A 24105-nucleotide genomic window follows, 5' to 3' on the forward strand; every position below is an offset into this window, starting at 1 on the left:
TGTCGTAACCCCGGTTCTCTGAAACATCAAGTGGAGAGATCCACCTATGGGAAGGGCATCCGTACCTGACCTCTGCAGAAGCATCCAATTACACCAAGTCTGGCTAGACAGACAGAAGCGCGCAGCCAATGCCAGGTAAGGCCACACCCCTTACCTAGGCATATAACTTCTCCGCGCGCTGCTATTCCTCAGTAAGTATATTCGCTTCTCGTGCGGCAAGCAGGGCAACGCTGGTGGATCTCTCCACTCGATGTTTCAGAGAACCGGGGTTATGACAGTAACCTATTGTTCTCTTTCATCATCTCGTTTCGAGATCCACCTATGGGAGAGACATGGACAGCTCCCCGATTGCCCAATACACTCACAGTGAGGTTCTGAAGGCCAGAGAAGGACGGTCACCTCAGAGAGGCAGTGCCTGACACGTCCCACAAACATGACCCTGCAAAGGTGACGCCACGCTAAACTGCTGTGGACAAGCAGGGCATGAAACATGCATGAGACCCATACATGATAATGGCCCCCGCACCACCAATGCACATAGCTAAACCCAAGAAGAAATGCAAATGCTTGGTGACAGGAATGAACATGGCCAGCCGGCCTATTCACTCCTCGTTGGTTAACCCAACGGGGCTGTGGGAAAGGGCTAAGAGGTCCCTACCCCTAGGACCGAGTGTGCCACCGAGGTTCTGGTGACATCCAACCGGTAGTAACGCTCAAAGGTATGAGGAGAGGCCCAGCTGGCAGCAGAGCAGATGTCTTGCAGTGGCACTCCCCTGAACAAAGCCCAAGAGGCGGCTAAGCCCCTTGTGGAATGAGCTCTGATGCCCCCTGGGGGCTGCACTTCCTTTGCTTCATAAGCCATAGTATAGCGTCCACAAGCCAATGTGAGAGGCATTGCTTTGAAATGGGACTCCCCTTGTGCGGGGGGAGCCCTTGAAACAAAGAGCTCTTGCGGAAAGCACTGGTCCTGGTCATATATGCTTGCAGAGCACGGACGGGACACAGAGCATTCAGCCTCTGATCCTCCGGGGAGGCAAAAAGGTGGAGGGTGAAAAGCGGATAGCTCCAAACCTCCGAAGTGAACGCAGGGAAGCATTTCGGCATGAAGGCCGGGTAAGGCTTAAGGGCAACCCTATCTCCACTTAGGAAGAATTTGGCACACAAGGGGTGAACCGAGAGTGCATGTAGCTCACTGACCCGTTTAGCAGATGCCACGGCCGAGAGCAAAGCTGTCTTGAGGGACAGCAGCTTAAGGGAAATACTCCCCAGAGGCTCAAAAGATACAGAGGCCGCGCTTCCAGCACCATGGAGAGGTCCCACTCTGGAACAGATCTCCTGATGACCGGCAAAGAGCGGCGTGCACCCTTCATAAAACTGCGGGTAAGAGGGTGTGACGGTGGAGCCCTCAAAACCCACACGACAGGCTGAAATCGCAGCCCGGTAGACCTTAATGGTGGAAAAGGACCTGCCTCTTTCCATGAGGTCTTGCATGAAACCTAAAATATCAGGCACCGAGCACTGATAAGATGTGAGACTACGCCCATCACACCACCCATTAAACACTTGTCACTTACAGCCATATAGGGATCGTGTGGAAACGGCCCTGGCATTCTGAGTAGTGGCGATTACACGCGGCGGGAGCCCCAGTGCATTTAGGTTCGTCCTCTCACGGGCCAGGCCCAGAGAGCCACCCTGTCCGGATGGGGGTGGTAAATCTCCCCTTTGGCTTAGGACAGTATGTCCGTGCGAGGGGGAAGGCGCCATGGCTCGGCGTATAACAGAGGGATTATCTCTGCCAGCCACGGGGCTTTGGGCCACCTGGGTGCTATCAGAATGAGAGACAGGCCGTGCTCTCTCACCTTGGCCAGTGTGAAAATTATCAGGCACAGGGAAGGAAAAGCATACAGCAGTACTTTGGGCCATGGGTGGGCCAGTGCGTCTGCCCAGAGGGGCGCGTCCATGTCCTTTAGCGAGAAGAACATAGGACAATGGTGGTTTTCGCGCAAGGCGAAAAGATCTACGGCTGCCTGTCCAAATCTCATCCATAACATCTTCACTATCTACGGGTGAAGACGCCAATCCTCGTAGATTGGGTTTCCCCTCGATAGCAGATCCGGCGCCTCTGTTCAGAATGCTCGGAACATGAGTTACGCGTAATGACAGAAAAACCCGTCTGCTCCACATCAAAAACCTGTAAGCTAGAGCATGGAGTTTCGACGAGCACATGCCGGCCTGACGGTTGATATAAGCCACTGCCATGGTATTATCGTACCGTACTAGAATGGGATGTCCCTGCAGGCGAGGCAGAATATGATTCAGAGCTTTCTAAATGGTTAAAGCTCTAAATAGTTAATGTGCGCTGAACGTAGTCTGCTCAGCCACAGACCGTTCAGCATTCTGCCTTCCTGGGTGGTTCCCCAGCCTGTTAAGGACGCATCTGTCGTCACAACTTTCCGCATCGTAACCGTCCCGAGGGGGGTTCCCCGTGCGTAAAAGTTCTGGCTCTCCCAAGGGGCAGGGCCGCCGAGCAGGCGCGCGTCACCATTACCGAGTGGCAGAGAACGCAAATCGGGCTGAAATGTAGTGACAAAACCCATTTCGTGAACGCTCTCATTCTCAGGAGACCCATTGGCACAACTTGGATAGATGAAGCCATGAGACCCTGCAGCCTGAAGCATGTGCGATATTGTACTTTCGCCCCTTCTCTGAACTGAGACAGACAGTCCATCAGCGAGCGAACGCGCTCTTGAGAGAGACGCACTGTGCGTGAGCACCCGGCCGGTGACCAGCGACACCTTCTCCTTCGATTTGGCTATGATGAGCCAATCGTCTATGTAAGTACGAATTCTTAGCCCTGTTAGTCTCAGGGGCGCCACGCCCGCCTCCGCACACAGACAAAGTTCGGGGACTAAAATTGCGCCCGAACGGAAGAACTGTGAATTCGTAACAAATGCCTTGGTACGCAAAACGAAGATATTTCCTGTGTGGAGGGTAGATGCTTATGTGAAAGAAAGCATCTTTCAGATCGACTGATGTGAACCAGTCGTTCTGCTTTATGGCACGGGCGAGAGAGCCTTGTGTCACATTCTGAAATTGTATTTCCTCAAATGTTTGTTCAACACTCGAAGGTCCAATATAGGGCGGGGGGCGCCACGCCTTTTGGATAATGAAAATACCAGGAATAAAAACCATGGTTTATCAGATTGGGTGGCACCATCTGAATCGCTCCCTTGTTTAGGAGGGAGGAAATTTCCTCTTTCAGAATGTGTGAGGCGTTTTCTTCTATGTGAGAAGAGAGAACGCCATTAAAATGCGGAGGTTTTATTGCAAACTGCAGCCTGTAACCCTGGGTTACGGTACGCGAAACCCACTCGGGCGCTGAAACGGCTTGCCAAGCCGCTTCGTGACTCGCGAGCGCCCCCGCTCGGGCCGGAGCGGGGCTGTATGGGCCCAGCTGGATCATTTGTGATGCAAATGCGCCATCTAGTGGGCACACTAGAGGCGACATGCAGGGGTTCGGAGGGATTTCCTCTCTCTGCAGTGAGAAGTTTTCTCTGCAGAGAGAGGTCTTCTTTCCAAAACGTATTCATTTGATTCATAACTTTGCGTGTTTTGTGTTGGGCAAACACTGGCGCCGAAAGCCTTATTGACAGAGTGAGGGGAACATAGTGTGGTGTCCACTGTGCTAAACTTTCCCTCACAAAGTGCCCCCTGATTTTTAAGTGAAGGGAAAACACACATCTTCTGAACACATGAACTGGGCAGTCTCAAGTGCAGGCAGAAAAATAAAATCCGCGGAGAGAGAGACTCTCTCTGTAACGGATTTATTTAATTTGTTTGTTTTAAAGTGTTATTTAGTTATGTGTGTGTTTTGTGTTTGGGAACACAGGGGCCGAAGCCTTCCACACACAACGTCCACTAAAAACACAGGCTGGGCAGCCGCAACTGAGCTGTGTGAGCCCAGCTGGTTGATTTGTGAGGCAATGGCGCCCTCTTGTGGACAGACTTAGGGCGACATGCATGGGATCAGAGATATTTGCTCTCTATGTTGGTATAAATCTGCACAAATTCATTTGATTCGTTTGTTAAATGTGTTGTTTAGTAATGTGTGTTTTGTGTTGGGAAAACACTGGGGCCGAAGCCTTTAATAACTGGGTGAGGGGAACCAAGTGCGTGCGGTGTGGTAACGTACTTTTCCTCACGACAGCGTCCACTAAACACACGGGCTGGGCAGCCACGAAACGGGATTAACCGACCGTCCGCGGGAGACCCTGTGTCTTTTGGACAGGGGTTCCGGGACCGGTAGAGAATCCGGAGGGCTCGTGGCCCGTGAAAGCCGGCTCGATACTCCCAACGGTCGAACAACAGGCGCGCTGGGTCGTGCAACTAAAAGCCGGCTTAGTAAAAGCTAACGTTACATGGACAGCAATTACAATGACCGCAATTCTCCGGGTTCTCCTAAGCTTCTTGAGCGTGTAAAGCCCAAGCAGACCGCGCAGAACGAGAGGGTCCTTAGCGGTGATGAGAGCACCACACGCGGCCGGGCAGGCTCGTTGTGATAGGCTGTTCCCTGGAGAAGCGGTGGTTTAGACGGTCACATAGCCATGGGTGGGCCAGCAGTGAAGAACTCGGAAAAATCCGTGGCGGGCAGCCATGTAAGGAGGAGCAGGTGAAGGACAGCGAGAGCGCGGGCGGCTCCGGATGCAAAATACACAGCGGACAGGCTGAAGAAACGACTGTCACTCACGTCTGGCGGAGGCTGATCTGGCGATATGTCCTCCTGAAGACTCGAAAGTGAGCAGCGTAACTTTAATCCAACCAAACTGTGTCAGTGCAGAGATCGCGAGAAGCGAATGTCAACTGAGGAATAGCAGCGTGCGGAGAAGTTATATGCCTAGGTAAGGGGTGTGGCCTTAACTGGCATTGGCTGCGTGCTTCTGTCTGTCTAGCCAGACTTGGTGCAATTGGATGCTTCTGCAGAGGTCAGGTACAGATGCCCTTCCCATAGGTGGATCTCGAAACGAGATGATGAAAGAGAACGTTACCTCTTTTCGTTTAAATAAAAAATTAAACATATTCCAGGCAATATATGCATTTGATTTGTACAAATGTTGCAATAAACATCAGTGATAATCTTGTAATAAAAAAATGACAAGAAACCATATTTCTTTTTGTAAAATTTCAGTTTTATCAATAATAGCCAATATAAAAGTTTAAGTAAAAGGTACAAGAAGCTATACGATAAGAAATAAAGCAAACAATTCAGTCAAATATCCAAATGCAGCGCTCTAGTCTAACATTACAACAGTTCTGTTTTCTCTGCAGTGGGAAAAAATGTTTTTGTTGATACTAGTCAATTTGATTGGTAAAAGCAATATAGTGACTTAAAATGTATAGAATTTGACTTGAAAGATGAAATTGCCTTTATAAATGTAAAAAAAAAAAATGCAATGTGAATCAGTTTAAAGGGTTAGTTCACCCAAAAATGAAAATTCTGTCAGTAATTACTCACCCTCATATTGTTCCAACCCCGTAAGACCTTCGTTCATCTTCGGAACACAAATGAAGATATTTTTGATGAAATCTGAGCCATGTCTCACTCCTCCATAGGCTGCTATGTGACCGAAACTTGCTGGCCCAGAAAAGTTATTAAAGAGATCGTTAATATAGTCCAAGTGACTCCAGTGGCTCAATCTTAAGTATATCAAGCGACGAGAATACTTTTTGTGCGCAAAAACAAACAAAAATAACGACTTTATTCCACTATTCATTTCCTTCTCTCTGGGCCTCTAGTTGGTTCGCTTAGTGTTTTTGCGCAGCGCGTCCGTGTTACACGTCACCACGTAGGCTCACTATTTGCCGACGCCGGTCATGTGGGTGATGCGTGATGACGTACAACACAGACGCGCAGCGCAAAAACACTACGAGGCCCAGAGAGAAGGAAATTAAAAGTGGAATAAAGTCGTTATTTTTGTTTGTTTTTGCGCACAAAAAGTATTCTCGTCGCTTGATATACTTAAGATTGAGCCACTGGAGTCACTTGGACTATATTAACGATCTCTTTAATAACTTTTCTGGGCCAGCAAGTTTCGGTCACATAGAAGCCTATGGAGGAGTGAGACATGGCTCAGATTTCATCAAAAATATCTTCATTTGTGTTCCGAAGATGAACGAAGGTCTTACGGGGTTGGAACAATATGAGGGTGAGTAATTACTGACAGAATTTTCATTTTTGGGTGAACTAACCCTTTAAGATTATTGGTTCAGAATAAATGACTTTTACAACACAAAAATTTAACACTTTACTGAAGTAGTTAGTTATTGCACCAATACAGTACTTGAAACGGGTAGAGATTTTGTCATAATATTAGGCTAATGTACATTCCTGAGCTTGCTGAGGAAAGTGAGTCGCTCGCTGTGTGAGGAAAGTGAGTCGCTCGCTGTGTGAGGAGAGTACGTATACAGATCCACCGCTGGCATATCAGTGGGAAAGTGAGTAGCTAGGGGCTATAGTATAGTGACTTCCCACGACAAATCATTAGTCCTATTTTTGAACCTTCCGGCCCGCCATATGTGACAAACATGTCGAGGAGCAAGAACAAGATATGCTGTATGTCATCCATTGTACAGGGTGGGCCATTTATATGGATACACCGTAATAACATGGGAATGGTTGGTGATATTAAAGTCCTGTTTGTGGCACATTAGTATATGTGAGGGCAAACTCCTCAAGATTGGTGGTGACCACGGTGGCCATTTAGAAGTCGGCCATCTTGGATACAACTTTTGTTTTTTCAATAGGAAGAGGGCCATGTGACACATCAAACTTATTGGTAATGTCACAAGAAAAACAATGGTGTGCTTGGTTTCAATGTAACTTTATTCGTTCATGAGTTATTTACAAGTTTCTGACCACTTATAAAATGTGTTCAATGTGCTGCCCATTGTGTTGGATTGTCAATGCAACCCTGTTCTCCCACTCTTCACACACTGATAGCAACACCGCAGGAGAAATGCCAGCACAGGCATCCAGTATCCATAGTTTCAGGTGCTGCACATCTCGTATCTTCACACCATAGACAATTGCCTTCAGATGACCCCAAAGATAAAAGTCTAAGGGGGTCAGATCGGGAGACCTTGGGGGCTTGTAAATAACTCATGAATGAATAAAGTTACGTTGAAACCAAGCACACCATTGTTTTTCTTGTGACATTACCAATAAGTTTGATGTGTCACATGGCCCTCTTCCTATTGAAAAAACAAAAGTTGTATCCAAGATGGCCGACTTCTAAATGGCCACCATGGTCACCACCCATCTTGAGGAGTTTGCCCCCTCACATATACTAATGTGCCACAAACAGGACTTTAATATCACCAACCATTCCCATGTTATTACGGTGTATCCATATAAATGGCCCACCCTGTAGTTTACTATGTTCTTCTTCGCGCGAAAATGACGTCGATCGAAACACCACGCCTATCAAGTAAGGGTACTGTTGGCAGTGGAAACGCTAGCCAGGGGTGCGTTTCTCGAAAGCATCGTTAGCCAACTATGGTCGCAAGTTCCGTCATTATCAGCATAGTTCAACGATTTGGTGTTTCCCGAAACCATCATTCCAACAAACGTTTGCAAACAGCATCGCAAACTTGTGTGGTTGGAACGACAGCTCTCGAGCTGTGGTTAGAAGCATAGTTTCTAGTTTACATGAGATGTAGACTGAATAAATCCTTATCTTTAGCAAAATAAGCAAGCTGACATTCAGTACAGCCCGTGTTAATTATTTGGAATACATTTACGTCTTTTAGTTTGTCAAGAGATTTAAAGCACCGTTTTTGAAGACTGCGCATGTGCGAACATGCTCTACTATGTAAGAACGAGCCAAATATTAAGTCTGGTAATAAAGCAAAATGGTCTTCAGATTCCATGTCTGTAACTTATATGACAAAATCTAGCGTTAATTCGATCTCAAACAGATTAATTAAAATAAGTTATTAGTCCACCACGTGCGAGACGTCATAAACCAACCTGGTTGAACGATACTTTGCGACATACGGTTTCGGGAAACAGTCGTGACTAGCTAGTTGATTTCTCCAAAGATGCATCGTACTATGGTAGTTAAGCAGCGAGCTATATAGTTGTACGGGAAACGCACCCCAGATCATGAGCCGCTTTCCGACCGGAGGAACCTTTTCACAGTTCCTAGAACTATTGACTAAAGTACCCGGACGTTCCTGCGGTGCGAACACGCCGACTAGGAATGATTTTAGTTCTAGGAACTCCATTTGTAGGAACAAATATAGGTCCTACTTCAGAGTAGGGTCTAAACCACTGATTTATATAATGACATTGTTACAATGTCATTCTATATAGATCAGTGGTCTAAACCAGTTCTATAGGAACTACCCGTGACGTTAGTGTACGCTGACTGACCGAACGCACGCGGAACACCAGCACCCGCCATTTTTAAAACAGCTAGAATGTAAACACACAGATTATAGCCTATATTTACTACATAAACTAACTATACAAACATGGAAAACAGTGATAGATGGGTCTCTAAACCTTTATGCTGAAGAGAAAATCCAACGCAACTTTGAGGGGACCAAGCCAAACATGATTATGTTTATCTGCCCAGCTAGCAACACTGGACATCAACCACACGGCATAGCGTTAGGCTAATAACCTTTTTTTCATATACTGTCTACTTTCTATAACAGTTCTATCTAATAAGATATTAAACAGTACTGTTAGACAGATTGCTAACTAATAAACACAGAGAATGCGAGCATTGTTTGCTCTGGCGTTCTCAGCGCCACCAAAATAAAGGTCCATCGCGCCGTCAAAATAAAAGTCACCGTGCTTGCGTCACTCCCTTACCCCTCCTACCAGTTCCTATGGCCACTTGGCCAGTGTTTGGGGGAGAGTAGTTCTTAGAACTGTTTAGAAGTGGACAGTTCCTATAACTAAGTTCCTGTAACTACTTGGTCGGAAAGCGGCTATGGTTAACAGACCTGAACCGTACCGTACTGTACCATACCGTACCGCTCAGTGGACACAATATGTGCCTGTATAAAGGATAGGTCCAAGCACAGAGCCTTGAGGAACTCCAGCAGTACTCAATTTGACCGTTCGCAAAGACCCGCCCCCGTTAGTTACTGTCGCTATGTCCGACAAGCTACGCCGTTCTCACGCCACACAATGTTCTCACGCAGTGAAAAATACATTGCGGAGCAGAGAGGAGACAGACAACACGCTGACAGACAGGACAAACCAGGTTACTTTTCGGTTACGTTTGATATTAAACATACTAAACAAAGTCTCACCTTTCAAATTTAAACAATAAATACCGTTTTGGGGTTCTTTAATGTGTAGTGACAGATCGCTGTAGAGCAGAGGTCTTCATTCCTGCTCCTGGAGAGCCACTGTCCTGCAGAGTTTAGTTCCAACCCTAATTAAACACACCTGAATCAGCTCATCAAGCTCTTCAGAATCGCTTGAGTATTCAAAGGCAGGTGTGCTGAAGCAGGTTGGAACTAAACTCTGCAGGACAGTGGCTCTCCAGGAGCAGGAATGAAGACCTCTGCTGTAGAGCATCAGTTAAAGCTGCTCGTGAACCGATCATCTCTTCCTTCTAGTTAATTTATAGCCTCAAATAAACATGAACAAACATAAGCAGGAATGTTTTTTTAACCACGGAAAGACGTCAGTACACTCCGTTTTCAAGTTTAAATCCTCCCATGTTAATCTACTAACTCTCCTGACTGCTTTGTCGAACAAAATGGCGGATGGCGAAGTATGATTGGTCAGATCACCTGTCAATCAAGCTCCCTGCGAAGGGTCAATTGCCCTGCTTTCAACCTGTTCTTTAAAAGAAGGTATTCCTGAGCAAAAACACAGCGACAAAGATATGATATATATACATATATATTACCTGAGTTTTGGTGACATTGTACATCACGCTGATGGCAGTCAGTGGCGACAAGTGGTAACACCTGGCATGGTAATTCACCTGAAACAAAGTTTCACAATTTTAAATGATTTTAAATGATATTTTATGAAAGAATTAAATTATATTTATCAGGACTATGCAATGCAAACAGAGTACGTTTCAGCAACACATAAAAATCTTTCATGATAGACACTGAGGTTGTAGGATTTGTATGCTCAACGTTGTCTTCCCTGGATTCAGCCTACCTGACACTGACGCCGAAACACAATGCAGGGATGGGCCAGTACATTTTCTGTGAAGAGGCTAATTCAAACCATACAAAAATGATTATGAGTTTACTAACATTATTTCACATATCTGAATCTCACTGTACTTTCAAAAGAACATTATTTTAAGTAGTGATTATTGGGTTTTGTTACCTTGCAAGGCCTATCCCGAAACCAGCAAATCTGTTCAGTTGCTCTGAAAGACAGATTTTAGTTGTCATTTTAAGAAAAAAAAAGTGTTGAATTGACCAATATGCCTTTGTACATTTTATTTTAAAGGTCTCTGAATGAGTCATGTGTTTGCTTACACCTAGCGTTAAACAACATGGAGTGTTTGTAAGAGTGACACATTTTTAAGTGTCATCTGCATCCGGTGCCTGTACCATGAAGGTAGTTGAACAAACTCAGGGTTACAGGATTAGTTTTCGAGTTGACAAAACCAAACCAATCCAACCAGGCTTTGATGGTACCATGATGCTGATCATCAACTTTATCTGTCAACTCAGGCTTTGATCCTGAGTTCAGAAGTTTAGGTGTGTCATCAGATATCAGCCAATCACATGCTGAGAAAGAGTGAAACCGTGATTCACTTCTTCTGCAGAATATTACGAAATTAAAAAAATATTAAGAATTTAAACAAATTTACACAGTAAGAAGAAAATAGCTGTCTATAAAATAGAAAAACTAAAAGAAAAAGTCTTTCTATAGACTCGGCGCAAGTAAAAGTTGTGAAGTTGTAGTTTATACTGAGTTTAAGTTTAAGTTGAAATTGAACATTTAAGCTCACATGTAGTCATTTTATAACTTTATCTATTGATTCTAAAGCGTATTTATATTACCTTTATACCTGCAAACTAAACTGAAACATACCTGGCTAGCCACCTAAACCGCCTTCATGGTATAGGCCCCAGAAAAGTTCATGACCTGCTTAACAACACTTTGCATATAATGCTGACTCAAAATTAGTCATATGCCAAACGACATTTGTATATTAAAATAAACATAGAATAGCTCTAGTTAATTTGTCTCATAACTGCAAATTTATTGTTTATGTTGTACATTTCTGTATCTATACAGTCTTGAAGGAGGGTCAGGAATCCAATTAATAAACTGGTTCATACGTACGATTTACTTGATCAACTCAATGAGCCTTCATTTGAGTTATCATCAAGTTATTGTTTGAAACACAAAGTTTTCTAATTTGTGTTATTAAATACATATTGGGTGACTGGTGTTATGATGGTTTTGAGTAGATTATATTATATACATCATATATACATGTGTAATAGCATTCCAGGTCGATGCCACGATGCTTGTTCTTCTAGATACCCGTTCTAGAAAAAACTTGGGAAACAATCAGGAGGAAAAGAATGCAGCGACTGAAAATAACTCTTTCCATATAGGCTATTTCTTGTTACCATGTCGCATTACAATTCCAAACGTTACGTTATTGTCCTCACTTCTGAAAATAGAAAATGGAGGAAATGTTACAGTTCATTCGGTCAAACTAGCGGATAAGGTTTATTTGTAGCGCAACCGTATGATTTGTTTCAGTCTTTTTAAGTGGAACTTCCCCAAACCGAAAGCGCCACCCATAATCTAAAACGCAGTAGGCTCTTTAGGAAAAAGGTGGGTTCCCTTTCAGTAATAACATATCACTTGCATGCTGGTCATATATTGTACTCATTGTTACCGGAGGGCGGAGCCGCTGACTGCGCTTCGTCTGCTGCTCCTGGTTGGGCAGGTGCCGCCTCAAATTGCGGTGTGCGATCGCCAAAATGCAGGTTTCTGCTTCCAGGTATATCTGGAGGTGTGCTGACCCAGTGCTGGAGGTCAGAGCTGGATGAATTATTGAATGACCTGCCCGAATACCCCCCACTGAATGACGGATCCTCTCTGCCCCTGTAACCCAAACCCTCAAAGCTGTCAGGCCGACGAGAAGTCATGCTGGGAATCGCTAGGGAAACTACACTGAAATGACAAGATATCTCAGTCTGACTTCCTACGATGTATAACCTATGTGAGGTGATACGAGTTCATTGAATATTATAGCAATCGAAAATGCGCAAATTAATTTTTGGTTGACCGAGGCTGAGAGCAATGCCAGTGCTTTAGCAAAACAACCCAACACCCGTACGAATGACTTTTGTCAGTTGACAGTTTACTTCCGGTTTGAATGTGGCATTATGGGTTTTGTAGTTTATTGCATTTACAAGCAAATACCACGAAATCCAGAAACACACAGATGCAATTTAATTTATGTAATTCACAAGAGACAAGTTTGTGCCTATATTGTTACATGACAGATAGACGCACAGTGAAGAAATGAATAATATTCTATCGATGCCCTCTTTTTTTCTGCTATGAAAGATGTGACAGAAACAGTAAGTTCTGCACAGAAATACTATTCAATATACAACGACTAGGATAAATATGGGCAAGAATGAAGAAATAAATGTAAAGAAAATAAAATGAAAATGAAATAAAAATAAATGCCCACATACTTTTATTTATATACCATATATTTTATAGCTTCTGGCGACAATTCAGTCTTCAAACATATGGTGTGGTGGCAAATTATTTTTCAGAACTAGAGTGCGAAACCAAAATATACACAGCGTGACCGATTCTCGAACGAATGTAGCCTATCTAATGAGCCGGTACTTTTTAGTGAATCAACAGCTTTTTACAGTCTATGACCAACAGCATGCATACCGCGCAACTAGTGAAGTCCGAATCTCGAACGAATGACTCACAAGCCGGTCAGAGAGGTTACTGAATTCATCTGAATTACTCACTTGAATCGCAAATACATTTTTATGTATATGTGTGTGAGTATGTATATATTTGTATTCAAAGTCTAAATTTAATTTATAAAAAAAAAGGACAAGAAGGAAATTGTTTTGTAAATTATTGCCAAGAACAACATACTCAATGTATCGGATTTAACCCCATAGAAATACTATGGAGGCGCAAAGGGAGATGAGGGCGCCCTCTGTTGATGAAGACTCAGACTGTAAAGGCAGCATCCGGTCAGGAGCCGAGGGGCCTGCGGTAGGATCATGCTTTTACATATCAAAACACAACATCTCAATAATGACACACTAATATACGGTAGGTCAAATGCCGTATGTTGCGTGTGTAGGTACACACATACGTAGAGAAGGAGATTTTAGCCGTTTTATAAAGTTGTTTACTTGCAATAGCATCTGCTGCTGGATAGCTTGCAAGCTACACGATGTTGAGTTTTATCTTTAAAAATTGTTGTTTAGTTATTATTTACTGTCATTTCGTTCTATTAGCCCGTATACCGTAGTTATAATTGTAAACATTTATCTGGTTAGTTTTGTCGTACTGTATTTGCTGATGTGACATTGAGACTGATTTGGACTGAAGGGGGACATTATTAGTACGGCTGTTGGTCTGACTGGTGCTTCTGAGGATCTTTCATCTCAGATTAACCGATTACAAATCTACCTGACGTCTTTCGTGGACGTGCCATAACCATATTTAAGTATATGAAGTCTGTGTAACTTAAATAAGAGCTCACCCCACAATTATAATAACGTATAATAACATTAGTTGTATTATTTGTTAATACAACTGCGTTGCATTAAGTTTTTGTCTTTATACTCCACGCTTTATGTGGGATTTACATAGTGCTTCAAGAGAGTTAAGTCCTCGGCGAAATAATGTGCATTGCATATTTTCAATATTAATGAGTCATACATTTTTATTTCTATTATTGTAAACATGCTGAGTGTCATCACTGTGGCTTGTTTGTAATTTAGCATATGGGGTCATTCTGTGTCAACTCAACCAGATATAATATCATATTTTTGTTCGGTGAAAGAAATACATAAATGGAGAAGAAAGCCTAAATATTACATTTCATGAATGTATATTTACTGGGTAAGTCACTGTTTTGTAGAGGGGGGTCAAAATGACAATTTTTACATGAGATTTGGTGCCAATTTACAGGATGTAAAAATTACTTTAGAAAGATGGCAGCTTCATTGTTTTATTTTACACGGCGATTGGTAGGTCTATTAGTTAAATCTGTCAATCTTTTTTGCAGTATATGCCAACGGAGACAGTTTAAAAATGGTAAAGAAGCACTTCTTGTGTTTTTTTGCCCCAAGTTTGCATCAAGAAGTATTAAAGATATCTTAATAAACTTTTAATTTCTGGTTCTTAAAGTCATCATGAAATCAAAATTTACTTGTGGTGAACAATTAATCCGTGCAAGATGATACACAGAAAAATGTTTGTTGTGGTAATCTTTAATCAAAATCTGAACATTTGCTCCCGCTCTGAAATGGCGTTTCTTTTCTGATGAAGTCAGTTTGATGGCTTGGGTTGAATATCCTTTACCACTCCCCTCTTTTTCTATGAGCGAGAGATAGAGAGGAGGTGCATGACCTTTTCTTTTGGTATCTTCATTTTAAAGGCCCTCTATGGCTCAATACCGGAGATATGGAGATACTGTCACCTTTGGCATATAATACAGCAAAAATTGCTTAAGTAAACATATTTTACTAATAGACCTACCAATCTCTGTGTAAAAATAAACTACTGATGCTGCCATCTATTTGGCTCCAAATTTTGTAAAAATTGCCATTTTGACTCCCTGTGTGAAATAGTGGATTACCCTGTAAATATACACTAATTACATTTAATATTTTGGCTTTCATCACTATTTATGTTTGTCTTTTTCAGAAAAAATAAGAATAAAATCAAAAATTTGGTTGATTTGACATGTAATGACCCTATGAAGAGTGTCTCAATTCAATTGTCTCTACATTGATAACTGTATTTCAGTAATATTGCAGCTTTGTGGCGTATAATCTTTGCAATCATCTTTTATCAGAGTATTGTGTTTTTAAACTAGATATTGATGGTTGTTGGCAATCTGCGAGCCTCCAGATGTAGTTGAAGGAGCATCACGTTGCCCCCCGCTGGTCCACACACCCCCACACTGCATGGCTTCACTTGCTGGTGTCTCACACCGTCTCTCCATAAGCCCCGTCCTGCACACCCTCATGCGGGGGTCTCAGGCGTCTCACAGACTGACCAATGACTGCCTGGATTGTTCTGCCTGTCAGCCTGTCTGCCTTCTCCATCACAGGGATATGGATTGTGTGAGTGTTTAAGTGAAGGAGAATTACGTTAAATCTCTACTGTTTATTTGTTTAGCTGATATACTATACATTCAGACAAGTCATGTACTTATTGCAAATAATCATTAAAATGTTTTGTTTTCTAGTTACGCCATGGCAGTAATGAACCACCATGTCTGTCCTGTTGAGAACTGGTACGTTAACCCTATAAAGCCTTCTGTATCTATATATATAATTTATCAATATATGCACAATCTACTACATGCCTTCTGTCATTTGATTGATAGTTTATACTTTTTTAGCAAGTAATTGTCAAAACGTCCCCCTTGATGTTGTGGTACACCTCTTTTTGCTGTGAAATCTTTACTGATTTTGACGTAAAATGTAAACGTAAGAATACATTTTATATTGTTAGTCAATTTTCAACTTGAACACTTACTGGTGTAAAGAAACTTATGTTTACATAATTTTACATGCATATTTTTTATTTTTTTAAATCACATTAAAATGTGAGTATCAAAAAACGATACGTCGGGCATTTGATTATCATCTTACTATGACATTATTGGGAGAAATACTGTAAAGTGACGACTGATAATTATATACTGCTATAAAGATCTTATTAACATACAAGCTATCTGAATTTAATGTCACTTTTTGGCCAAATAAATGTAATTTTCTGCTCAGTTCGAGGTGCTTTTTTCCTCCCTGAATATGAACTCCATATTTTATATCTTATTATAGTCATATTATCGCATATTATCATAGTTATAGTCATTTAAGCCTGATGTATCAAATATGAAACTAGAAATAAATAAATTAAATAACACCACACAAACATGCTAACCTTTTTTTGAATATTTTGTTTAAACATTTAGCAAACTGTTTCAAAAATAATAATATTAATAAGGACTATAATTACGTATGTCAGGATTTACAGGGTTAAATCCCAAATCCTAAAGTCACCACATACTGTTGTTAACTTTTATGCTTGGTTCTTTATATAATAGGACATACAATTTGACATGTACAGAGGAAACGGCTAAGAGGGGCTTCCCAAAGTCCTGCTGCACTCTTCAAGACATCCCCCTCATTAGGTAACAAATTACTTTGAATTTATCTGGAAAACCACAAAATGACCACATTTTCAAGATGCCTCCTTAGTAGTACTGGTTTCCAACTTGTCATCAACTTATCATGCAACAGTTGTCTTATATCTGGTTTCTACTCTTTTGACAGTAAATGTGGTTGCTATCCACCAGAGAGCTGTCTCTTCAGTTTGATAGGCAATGTTGGGGCATTTATGGGTAAGATTTACTGTTTGAAAATAACTAAACTAATAAACTTATTTTTAAAGCCGAAATTTTGTTGATTTCCTAATCTCGGCCTGTATTACAGAAACATCTTATTTAGAAGCCTATCCAATCTGTTTAGTAACCATAATTTCACTTAAGAAATAGAACTTTTTCGAGTCTTAAGTAAAAAAAAATAAGATATGGCATTTCTGTAATACAGCTCCTGTTCTTTAAATGTGTGGGTTTTTTTTGGTCAATATTGCTTCAATTTGTCTTTCTAATACACCTCTGTCACAGGCAATGAATTATTATTATCATTTTATAATGTGTCCCTGCAGTGGTTATGGTGTGCATGCTGCGTTATGCTCAAGTGATTGAACACAGCCATCATTGCTGGACCAACACAAGTTCTTTGGTGTCCGGCTGCATTAATGCCCTGGGTTTGGTCATGGTTGGGAACTTTCAGGTGAACATATGACAATGGACTCACAACTTCAGCCCGTTACATATAAATCTAAATAAACTTGCATTCTTCTCACAGTCTCACCCTCTCCATCTATTTTCTTTTTTTTTTTCTCAGGTTGATCATGCCAAGACTCTTCATTATGTGGGAGCTGGTGTAGCTTTCCCTGCCGGCTTGTTGTTTGTGTGTCTGCAGTGCGTTCTGACGTACCGTATAGCAGAGACAGCGCTGGACTACTGGATGGCTCATGTGCGTGTGGCGCTCTCAGCTGGAGCTTTGGTATCGCTTGTCCTTAGTATCCTTACCAGGAGTTCATAAGTCATGATCTGATACATGAAACTCAAATTTGATTCAAACAGTACAAAAGATGAATACTTACATTACAATTAACACAGTTGGCCTAGCCTTGTTGTAAAACATGTTTTTTTTTTTTTTTTTTAATTTGTAATAAACAGTCATATCACAATTATACAATTTACATGTTTCAGAGCAGCGTATTTCCTATAAGGGGTGGTTGATTATGATTTCACTTTTCTAACTTTAGTTAGTGTGTAATGTTGCTGTTTGAGCATAAACAACATCTGCAAAGTTACGACGCTCAAAGTTCAAAGCAAAGGGATATATTTTCTTTTAAAGAAATTGCTTTTTAAGGACTGCAACAAACGGCTGGTCTACATGACATAAGTCCCGGGTTAGTGACATCACGTACCCTAAAATTTGCATAAGCCCTGCCCCTGGGAACACGATTTATAGATTATCATGACAGAATATGCTAATCAATGACTAGAAGATAACTACACATAAGTTACATTAATTCATCAACTAACCATTCAGAAATGTTGTCACTTTTTCTTGAGTCTCCCCATCTTTCTGACTCCGGTTTGAACATAAAAGGCTAAACGTTTTAGAAATTTTCAGTGCATGCCTGTGTGAGGTAATCAAATCTGCCAATAACGAGCTGTTGTAGCTCCGCTTTCTGTGCCGGGAGCAGCAGCTCATTTGCATTTAAAGGGACAGATACAAAAACCATGCGTTTTTGCTCACCCTCAAAAAGTGACAACTTAAACATGCTATTTAAAAATCTATGTGGGGTATTTTGAGCTAAAACTTCACATACACACTCTGGGGACATCAGAGATTTATTTTACATCTTGTGAAAAGGGCATTATACCACCCCTTTTAAGATAAATCTTATGCCAACACCTCGGAGTCGGAACTCTTAAGTATTTTTTTTTTAATTTTCAGATCTTTGTTTTATAACCATATTTTTAATGCTGAAAGTTTGTGTGCCCATTCCTTAACATCATACTTCCCATTCAAGGTGGTATCTTCTTCGTCCATGAGAGTTTTGTTTTGCAGCATGCCGCAGCGATCTGTGAATGGGTCTTCACGGTGCTGGTCCTGGTGTACTACGGCACCTTCACCTATGAGTTTGGCACTGTCAACAGTGACACCATAATGGCAGCCTTAATGAAACGCAGTGAACATCTCCATCCGGGGTCAGCGGTCATCATGGGGGGTATCGGGAAGGGTGTTGCAATGGGATGTGGCGCCCGCAGTCTCAAGTCACCCGGTGGCAGCAGCACTTCCACACACCTCAACTGTACACCAGAAAGCATCGCCATGCTTTAGGGGTTAACCGCTATGGTATTCCCTCAGACCTCAGCGTGTAGACTCAGAACTTTTCATCTGGCTCACGGATTTGTGAAACACTGGTACAAGCAATACAGAATTACAGTAAGTTTACAGACTTGCTGATTATAATCCAATGGTAATGACCAGTCGGTTGTAACTAAGGTATTTTGCATGATATTTTGCATTCATGTTTTAGATAACTCAAAGTACAGCCCCAGTAACCAGCACAGGTGATTCCTGCCTCTGATAGATAGGAATGTTTCAATTTACTCTGTTCAAACTGCAATAACTCATCTCTTAAGGTGCATTCACACTGACAGCGATTAAATTGTTCAGGGTCAACAAGTTAACTCTGGTTGCTAGTAGTATTTCAGCATCAGGAAATTTTATACAATGCTGCAGGGATGACGTATTTTTGTAGGCCAAAACTCGGAAACGAGTTAGCATTTTTGCACTTCCGGTTCCATTGTCCCGAAAGTCCATTGGGTTTTTGCGTAAACACCTGAAAAGGGTCTGTGGTTAACTCAAGATACTTTCATGTTTTTCCCTTGTGATTTTATATGTCTTGAAAAAGGCGATTGCTAACAAGTGGCTAAATGGCACTAGAGAAGTTGTCAAAGACACTAAACGTCAACAAACCGAACAAGTCACTAGCTCGTTTTATCAGCCTCGTTTTTAAAAAGACGTTGTTAGAAGCTAAGTGATGGTAATTTTTGAAGTCGTGACCGTGGCGTTTTTTGCTTGTAGCCTACGTTTAGCTTTTTACTTCTGGTGATTGTATTTATTTAGACTTCAAAGTTCATACAAATTGTGTTCATTGCGTTTGTTGGTCACAGAGTTTATTTTCTCCAATACTCCAAAATCCAATGGAAAAATCCTTGGTTGCTTCTTGTCCTTCAAAAATATGCCATCACTGCAGCGCTCTATTGGTCGTCGGTGCATTGAATCTCTGCTCTTGCATAAAGTTTCGAAAAACTAATGCAATTTGTCGCAACTGTCTCTGACGCTCATGTCGCCCTAAATCTCCAACTCTCATTGGACATCAGTGACTTCAGTGGTCGCTTTGTCTTTGTCAGTGTGAATCTGTTACATACCTGCCAGCAATATAAAGACACTCATTTAGACAAAGAAGATAATTGGCTAAACCCATCCAACCTTTCGTAACCCGTTTAATCTCTAGATACTGTGATTACACAACAGGTCAAGCCATCACTGTAGCAGTGGAGATGTTAAGTCAGTCGCACCAGCCTTTTCTGCCAATAGTTGGGTTGGAATGAGGTTTAGGAACAGTTTATGTATTCATTCCAAGTGCTCACAGCTTAGTTTGATCTGTGGCACCGTATCGGCATGACATCAGGTGTTGTGGACCTTCTGTCCTATAGCTCTGGATACATTGTGGCTGTATTGAATAAGATTTAAGTGCATCTCTGTGCAACCTTGTCAAACGTTTTGGTGCTTTTGCCAAGTTTTTTCATCACTTGATCCAAAAACTGCCCGCATTGATCTATTCCAGGTATCTTGCGAACAAATTCTAAACATTTCAGGAAAACAAGAAACAAGATTTTGTGACTATTATTCTGATGTTTTGTTTTAAGCACAGTCGTTTTTAGTCTATTTCACTTTTGGAAAAATAAGGCGATATTAATCAGTTTTCCAAAAGACTATGCGTCTGTATGACGAATTGAAAATGCTATATTTCCATTCTTTTGCGAGCAAACGCAAAGTTTCTTAGAGGAAACCAACACATTTGCAAGCGAATGCGAAAGCTTTGCATTCGCTCGCAAAGCTTTCGTGTTCTCTTGCAGAAGTTTTGGATTTACTCAGAAAACTGGTGATGGAGGAAAAACTGTTGCAATGCCTTTGCGAGCTAACGCACAGTTTCTCAGGGAAACACAATCCTTTTGCAAGAGAAAGCAAGTTTTGCAAGCGAACACAAAGTTTCTCTGGGAAACACGAAATTTTGTATTCATCCGAGTAACTTTGCATTTGCTCGCAAAAGCATTGAAAAGTTTTTTCTCCATTTTGTTTTTCAACACATAATTTGAATGCATGGCATTTCCATGAGAATCTTTGTATTTGCTCACAACTTGAACTGGAAAAAACTTGTGCTTTTGTGAGCAAATGCAGAGTTTCTCAGGGAAAAGCTATCATTTTGCAAGAGAACACGAACATTTTGCGAGCGAACCCAAAGTTTCTAAGGGGAATGCAATCGTTTTGTTTGCAAAACTTTTGCATTCTCTTTTAAAGTATCGCAAGCTTAATTTGCGAGGGAACGCAAAGGCACTGAATTTAAATTTTTCCTCCCATCTCATATTTTTCCTATCACTTTTTTTGAACTTAAGAAATATATCTATTTCAAAACAGGAAATGCTTTTGCTACAGAAAATGCAGGCACGCTCTTATATCTGCATTTGAGATGAATGTTTAGATGGTGAAGCAAACTAATTGTTATTTATTTGGTGCTGTTGACTGCTGGTGTGCATCTCTCAGCAGTCAAACTATATTATTTGTACACTTTTCAGGTGGATTTGGAGATAGTTTTGTGTAATGAAGACATCATTTGTTTCTCCAGCATGCCTATTCCTGTCTAGCATCTAGCATATTATTCTAGCATCAAAACAGAATCAGAGGTCTTATCCACAGTCTTCTTTTAGTGTATTGTTTTAAAACATTACTATTTTTAAATGATGTGCATTTGTTACGCAGAGCTGCTTGTAAGTGAATGCCTTTAGCTGAGCATAATATTGCATAGAATATCAGTACTGCGTTTGAGACTGTGGTCTAGTCAGTAATTATGAAATGAAGAAAGTTTCTTAATCAGCATCACACCATTGTTAACACCTCAGTTCCTACAAATCATTTAGTAATATATAGAGTACTTTGAAAGAAATTCTCAAGTATTGGAAATGATGTAGTGCACTAAAGGGGAAACCTGAGTGTATTTTTTTTATTTAGTGGACCCGAAATGTGAAATCCTCCATAATAAGCTGTATTTTGCCTACACAGTATTTTCGTTTTTAGATATTGCTCATTTGAAAGCAATATGTTATATTGAGAATTATTATAAAAACCAATGATAGTTGGTTATGTATTGTATCTGTTTGTTTATAATTTATACGTTGTAATGCCAGACAATGAAACAATGCAATATTCAACTTCTGTTCAAGTACTTGCAAAATACCTCTATGAATATTCAACTGTGGTGAGATGTTCACAGTTTCCTAAAGGAGCTGCTAAGACGTACGTTACAGAAATGTACTATTTATGTTGTTCCTGTTTTGTGTGAAAGGCCAAACTCAAACATCTGTAGATGCCCTGATGCCTCATAAAGCTCAGTCAAAATAATTATATTTATAAGAGTCCTCTTTTTGATTATTCATAATTAAATGTGCATTCTACACTGTCCGGCCAAAAAAAAAAAAAAAAAAAAAAAAAAAAAGCTCAAGTCTATGATTGAATCATGTTTCATATAACATCACAACATTTATCTCCATCAAGGGGTGCATCAGTATTTGGTCAAGATCTCGCATTGACAATGCAGGAGTCCAGCACTCTGTAAAGTGTCCTCCAGCACATCCCAAATACTTTCACTGAATTTAAGGTCTGGACTCAGAAGTACCAATTCATGTGTGAAAATGATTCTCAATGCTCGCTCACATCCATTCTTTCACAATTTGAGCCTGAAGAATCTTGACATTGTCATCCTGGAATATGGCCATGATGTGTCTTCCTACATGGTTGTTTAAGATATGAAAAGCTACACACTCCATCAGTTGTGGTTAGAAGAACTGTATCCAAACATATAACAGGCTAGAAACATAATAATCACTGTGATAATGATCCAATCATAGACTCTCAAGCACTTGCCTATTTAAATCCAAAAATGACTTTTATTTTTGGGCTGGAAGTGTATGAGAACATCAGTGCAGCTGTTTGAATAAGGCCCTGATCACCTTTTAGGCTACAATAATAAATTACTTTTTGTTTAATGGAAAATTCACAAATTGATGTGTCAAAATGAAAAGACTTTCTAAAAACATTTTTTGTTTAGAAGACAGATTGCCTGATAACCTTGTGAAATGGAAACTGAAATACCTGTTCAAACTACAACTTTCTATTGAATTATGACCCATTCTGTACATTTCCTTATCTTTCACAAGGGTTTTGTTTTGTGAAATCAAATGTACCTTGAGAGACACTGTTCACTCATAAGGATGTTTGCTGCCAGTATCAAACTGTTTACAGCAGCTATGTCATGTTTAATATATAATTTAGGTAACCATTAAAACCACTTAAAAAATGCAAAATAAATAATATTACAGACACCATACAAGTGATATTCTGCAATGCCTCCTATAGTCATTTATGGTCAAACTGGTTTCTTGAACATGGCAATTAGTTCATTATACTCAAATGGCCTCCACAGTCACAGATGTCAATCCAACAGAGCACCATTGGGATGTGGTGGAACAGGAGATCAACATCATAGATGTGCAGTCAACAAATCTGCAGAAACTGTGTGATGATATCATGTCAATATGGACCAAAATATCTGGGGAATGTTTCCAGCACTTGAATCGGAATCTGACACTGATAATTAAAGCATTTGTTGGACCACCACCTCCCATATCGGATTGAGACCTGGGGAATTTGGAAGCCAAGACAACACCTTGAACTTTTTGTCATGTTCCTCAAACCATTCCTGAATCATTTTTGCATTGTGGCCGGGTGCTTTATGCTGCTGAAAGAGCCTACTGCTATGAAGGGATCTGCAACAGTCTTTATCTAGGTAGTACGTGTCAAAGTAACATCCACGTGAATGCCAAGGTTTTCAAGCAGATCATTGCCTCTACAGGCCTGCCTTTATCCCATAGTGCATCTTGCTGCCATCTCTTCCCTAGGTAACTAACACACACCCGACCATCCACCTGATCTAGAAAACGTGATTATCTTCCACTGCTCCATGGTCCAGTTCTGATGCTCACGTGCCCATTGTAGGTGCTTACGGTAGTGGACATGATGGGCACTCTGACTGTGACTACGCAGCAAACTGTGGTGCACTGTGTGTTCTGACACCTTTCTATCAAGTTTTTCAGCAATCTCAGCTACGTTTGCTCCTCTGTGTGATCAGACCAGGCGGGCTAAAGCCTTCGCTCCCCACACCCACATGCATCAGTGAGCTTTGGGCCCTGATGTTGGTTCACTGGTTGTCCTTTGCGTCACCCCCCCCCCCCACTCCCACCACCACCACCAAAAAAATATACATTAGTATTAATAAAACAAGTTTAATGTTAATCTCTAAATTAAAAGTTTAATTTTAAATCAGACTAAAACTGATCAAGATGTTTTTTAACCATTTAAAATTTTTAACTATGT

The 24105-nt window shown here is 41.1% G+C and overlaps 2 protein-coding genes across 3 annotated transcripts in view; one reads left to right on the forward strand and one right to left on the reverse strand.

Annotated features, from left to right (window-relative positions):
* The window catches only part of slc25a46 (solute carrier family 25 member 46), a 29665-nt gene extending 17269 nt beyond the window's left edge, over positions 1 to 12396 (reverse strand). Inside the window, exons 1-4 of the mRNA XM_081366825.1 lie at positions 11910 to 12396; positions 10370 to 10412; positions 10196 to 10253; positions 9933 to 10010 (exon numbers count right to left, since the gene is read on the reverse strand). Of these exons, the coding sequence (XP_081222951.1) occupies positions 9933 to 10010; positions 10196 to 10253; positions 10370 to 10412; positions 11910 to 12162 (432 nt within the window). The 5' untranslated portion in view covers positions 12163 to 12396. The remainder of the gene's footprint in view (positions 1 to 9932; positions 10011 to 10195; positions 10254 to 10369; positions 10413 to 11909) is intronic.
* Positions 12397 to 13188: 792 nt separating this feature from the next.
* Positions 13189 to 22139, forward strand: tmem150ab (transmembrane protein 150Ab). 2 transcript variants are annotated; one of them, XM_081365294.1, is made up of 8 exons: positions 13189 to 13270; positions 15108 to 15357; positions 15483 to 15530; positions 16347 to 16433; positions 16576 to 16643; positions 16970 to 17097; positions 17212 to 17389; positions 18416 to 22139. In XM_081365294.1, the coding sequence occupies exons 2-8, from the start codon at positions 15293 to 15295 to the stop codon at positions 18724 to 18726; spliced, it is 885 nt and encodes a 294-aa protein (XP_081221420.1). In that variant the 5' UTR covers positions 13189 to 13270; positions 15108 to 15292; the 3' UTR covers positions 18727 to 22139. The 2 variants fall into 2 exon arrangements, with proteins under 2 accessions (XP_081221420.1, XP_081221421.1); XM_081365295.1 differs by having other exon boundaries at positions 13219 to 13330.
* The last annotated feature ends 1966 nt before the right edge of the window (positions 22140 to 24105 follow it).

This window comes from Scardinius erythrophthalmus (assembly GCF_964197995.2).
Source record: "Scardinius erythrophthalmus genome assembly, chromosome: 5".
NCBI classification, from domain to species: Eukaryota; Metazoa; Chordata; class Actinopteri; order Cypriniformes; family Leuciscidae; genus Scardinius; species Scardinius erythrophthalmus.